The sequence below is a fragment of the Anarrhichthys ocellatus genome, unplaced genomic scaffold (assembly GCF_004355925.1).
Source record: "Anarrhichthys ocellatus isolate YVR2014 unplaced genomic scaffold, GSC_Weel_1.0 scaffold48, whole genome shotgun sequence".
Taxonomy (NCBI): Eukaryota; Metazoa; Chordata; class Actinopteri; order Perciformes; family Anarhichadidae; genus Anarrhichthys; species Anarrhichthys ocellatus.
The window spans coordinates 1,904,780-1,909,222 of NW_022280078.1; the positions used below are offsets into that span (position 1 = coordinate 1,904,780).

At 40.2% G+C, this 4,443-nt stretch overlaps 1 protein-coding gene across 3 annotated transcripts in view; it reads left to right on the top strand.

The window, feature by feature from the left end:
- Window positions 1–4,192, top strand: part of pycr3 (pyrroline-5-carboxylate reductase 3) — a 6,901-nt gene extending 2,709 nt beyond the window's left edge. For all 3 annotated transcript variants that reach the window (XM_031869737.1, XM_031869738.1, XM_031869739.1), the window contains exons 2-7: window positions 179–272; window positions 366–430; window positions 1,568–1,747; window positions 1,851–2,063; window positions 2,757–2,849; window positions 2,983–4,192. In XM_031869737.1, the coding sequence (XP_031725597.1) occupies window positions 179–272; window positions 366–430; window positions 1,568–1,747; window positions 1,851–2,063; window positions 2,757–2,849; window positions 2,983–3,186 (849 nt within the window). In that variant the 3' untranslated portion in view covers window positions 3,187–4,192. The remainder of the gene's footprint in view (window positions 1–178; window positions 273–365; window positions 431–1,567; window positions 1,748–1,850; window positions 2,064–2,756; window positions 2,850–2,982) is intronic.
- The last annotated feature ends 251 nt before the right edge of the window (window positions 4,193–4,443 follow it).

A 4,443-nucleotide genomic window follows, 5' to 3' on the forward strand; every position in this document is an offset into this window, starting at 1 on the left:
GTGTGTGTGTGTGTGTGTGTGTGTGTGTGTGTGTGTGTGTGTGTGTGATACCATTCTCACTGTCATGATAGCATTGTGTTCTAGGTCATCCTGTGATTTACATACCCATAGTTTTTTGGTAATAATGATGTCGCCCGTTGTTAATGTTTCCACTCAAATCTGTTCTCCTTTTCTTCAGATCAAAATGGACCCTGAGGTGGACTCGCAGCCGAATATTGGTTTCATTGGTGCAGGGAACATGGCCTTCGGCATTGCAAAGGGCATGTTGTCTGGTGAGTTGAGAGAGAGAGAGGGGAAGTCGTTGAAACGGAGCAGAGAGGTTCTAAATAAAGCAGTTAACGGTCTCTTGTGTGTTCCCGTTATAGGAGATGTTCCTCCTGTAAACCTCAAAGTGAGCGCACCATCCTCCAGGAACCTGGGCCGCTTTCAGGTACTTTTTCCCTGCTTTACTTCTGTCAGTGTCGGTAGGATGGGGTGGTTTGCAGGACGGTGAGCAGTCGTAGTTGGGATCATAGTTACTGTTTGTAAGATCAGGTTACTCGTTAATGGATGTTCGACCTGCAAACCAATTTATTGTTATGCTGATCTTCTGTTCTGATGCTCAGTCCTGCGGGTGTCAAGTTTTTATTTATTTTTTTTTTTATTTATTTTTTTTTGTATGTGCATATAGTACAGTAATTCCAGGGTACAAATGAATACCTCCTGTGCAGGAATTAGCAATTCATGTTCTCAAATTAGAAACTTGAACTTAAAATAATGTAATATTCTGTCATCAAATAGATTTACATTTACAGGGTTTAAGCAACATTAAGCTTAGGTGACAAAACAAGTGTGTCCAGATAGGTCTGTCTTAAAACATACCTTTATTAAGTTAATACAAATTAGGAGTGAATCGAACAATTATGCTTATCATTGATTTATCTGCTTGTTTATTTTGTGAAGGATTACAGTTGTAATTTATATCATGACATGGTGATGTTTACAAATGTTCAAAAACCAAAGATATTCAGCTCACTATCATCACAACCCATCTCAATTCCAAGAGTACAAGGTGACATTTTACGTTAGCTTGTCCATAATCAAAATATATAAGATTTATAATAAAAACGGAGCGAAGCAGCAAGTCTTAACTGTGGCGAAGCGAGAACCAGATCATGTTTTTGCTTGTAAAATGAAACACTGTCATCAAAATAGCTTCCAATTGATTTTCAGTCAACTTAACATTTATTTAACTAAACATTTCAGCTCTCACACACATGCTATTTGGATAAGCTAACTTTAGTGTTTTGCACTGCATCACATAGCGGCATGTGTGCACCTGATAGCTGCCACGCTCCAGTCATAGCTGACCAGTATCGCTGAAACAAGCATAACTGTATGTGACACTAATTTGACATGAATTAGTGTCAAATTGAGACTGTGATGCACAAATGATCCAACCTGTGGCATATAAAACGAGGTGAACTGTTTATTCTTCCTGACCCGTGGACATGGATTGACTTTGTGTACGTGTGGCTACATGCTGGTGGACATGTGGGTCAGTAACATCCCTTCCATTGGCTTTCAGGAGCTCGGGATTGCCGTCACTCACTCCAACATAGAGGTGGTCTGCGGGTCAGACGTGGTTTTTGTAGCAGTCAAACCTCACCTGGTTCCACCAGTTCTCAGTGAGATTTCCCTCCACGTCACTCACCGACACATTATTGTGTCTGTAGCGGCAGGAGTAACGCTGGCAACGTTGGAGGAGGTGCGAGCCCGCGTGTAATGGTTTTTCAAACAAAAATGGGGGTTTTCGTGGTGGTCTCGAGATGAGTAATATATATATTTCTTTTCTCTCTTTCAATTCCAAGCTCCTGCCAGAGAATTCAGTTGTCATCAGGCTTATGCCGAATCTCCCGTGTTTGGTTCAGGAAGGGGCTCTCCTGTTTTCTCGGGGATCCCATGCAAGGCCGGAGGACGGAGCTCTGCTTCACTCTTTGTTGCACCGCTGTGGTTTGGTGGAGGAGGGACCCGAGGCCTGGATCGACATCCACACCGGACTTAGCGGGAGCGGAGTCGCTTTTGTGAGTGTCCCAGGATTTGTATAGTTTGTTTAGAAGGAAGGATTGGTAATTGCTTGATGACTTTTTTTTAATAAGACTACCTCATAGCAAAGAAGTTAATGTTGATTGATGATTGGATTCAAGCCTGTAATTTAATTAAGTTAAAATGAAAGAAAACAGTGAAACCTGTAATTCTTCTAACCTTTTATTAAAACAGAGAAAGGTACTGTTTTAGATTTCTGTTTTCCAACCTTCATTGTTCAAACTGTTTTGAAGTAATTTCACTACAACATGAAAGTCAACTTGTAGACAATACATAATCACAATCAATCTCAGGTCTGCTTTTATTGTCAATGTACATCAAAGGTCCGTTTCCGACACAATGCAACCACTGTACTCTGAGACCCATTACTTCCAATCACTTGTGCCGCGCCGCCACAGCTTTTTGCTACATTGGATGCTGTGATGTGCGGCGAGCACATCTCAAACCTTGTTGTGTCTTGAGCAGCTCTCTTCCACCAGGGAATTACACTTATGTAAAGCTGTATTGTTGTCCAGGTGGAAACGGCTTAAACACGCTGTACAGTGTGTTATTGTCAGAAATAAGCTTATATGATATTGAGTAAATAGTTTACTCTGCAGTAATGCATGTCATCAACACTTGCGTGTGTGTTTTATTTGATTGTGATGCGTGTGATCCCTCCCTCTCTGCAGGTGTATCTGTTTGCTGAAGCGCTGGCAGAAGGAGCTGTTAAAATGGGAATGCCAAGTGCTCTGGCACACAGCATCGCATCCCAAACCGTTCTGGTCAGTTTTACCATGCTTTTGTTTCACTCTAGCAACTTTAATATTTTTTTTAAGAATACTACGTTTCATGTGTGCCAGCACAGTATTTGAATACACCAGGATTAAATCTAGTCGCTGTTCCATCTGTCTGCAGGGTGCTGGGAGATTGTTACGCGAGTCCGGGAAGCATCCAGCGCAGCTACGCGCTGAGGTCTGCACCCCGGGAGGAACAACCATCTACGGGCTTCACACCCTGGAACAGGGCGGTGTGAGAGCAGCCACCATGAGCGCCGTGGAATCTGCCACCGAGAGAGCCAGGGAGCTCGGCCAAAAGTCGGCAGCAGGATCCAGGAAATGACAGCTGCCGTTTGCCTTTTTCATAACTACTCAATGGACTTAATTCAAGCTTTACAACACGCTGACTTTTAGGTTCAAGGTCCCCACAGAGACAAAGCAGGACTGGTCACTTTTTTTTTTTTTTTTTTTTTTTTTTTTTTTTGGATTTCACTTTCTCCACTTTATTCTCCGTCTTTTCATCTTTCATGTCTTTGAGGAGAGGGATTTGTTGTGAACAAAAAGGAAATGTTGGCTCAATCTTTGACACTGACAAGTAAATTATTTGAACATGACCTTGTGGTTTTCTTTTGAGAGAATTGGCTACTTTCACATGCACATCAATAATCTAATATCTAATGCTAGTAAGGTGGGACCAGAATAAGATTTCTGTTGTGGATGATATGGTAATCACAATTAGATGAACTGTACCACATTTATTGAAGGCCATGTTGTCCTGTGAGTTTGAACACTGACGTCGTAGAGAGTCTCGTGAACTTTATCAAACTGTACTCTCTAGCTTTCACAGTCCAAGAAGCAACTTTTCTCGTAATGCCTTACTAGCCATGGTTGGATTATGTGCATGTGATGTGGAGTACAGAATGAAGGTAATATGTGTGAATGTATTTAGTTATATAAAAAAATAGTTTGTCAAATGAAGTGTGCAGTAAACCTAAATTTGGGGTGATTGAAGACTGACTGGGTGTGCAGCTGTCCCAGGCGTAGTTAACATCTACTTGCTGGCTTTGTGTATAACACAGTGTTGAGATAAATAGTCATGATGCATGATTCCACGTATGTTCAATGGGTTTTCATAAAGTGTCCTGTGAATCAGCTCCCATCGTGTGGTACCTTAGTCTGAGTTAAGTTGAGGTCTTGCAATCAGAAAGCGGTGGATGTGTGTGATGAATGTATCTGGAACCCGTTTGATGGTGGATTAAGTAATTTTTCAAGCAAAAAGAACACGAGTTTGCGGTCTCGTGCTTCTCAATGGTTGTGATTTTCTGCTTTTCTCAGTTTTATATCATAAATTTGATATTTTGGGGTTTGGCATTGTTGGTTGTAGAAAAGCAATTTCCCCCGCATATATATATATATATATGTATATGTATATGTATATGTATATGTATATATATGTATATGTATATATATGTATATATGTATATGTATATATGTATATGTATATATATATATGTGTATATGTATATGTATATATATATATATGTATATATGTATATGTATATATATATGTATGTATATATATATATATATATGTGTATAT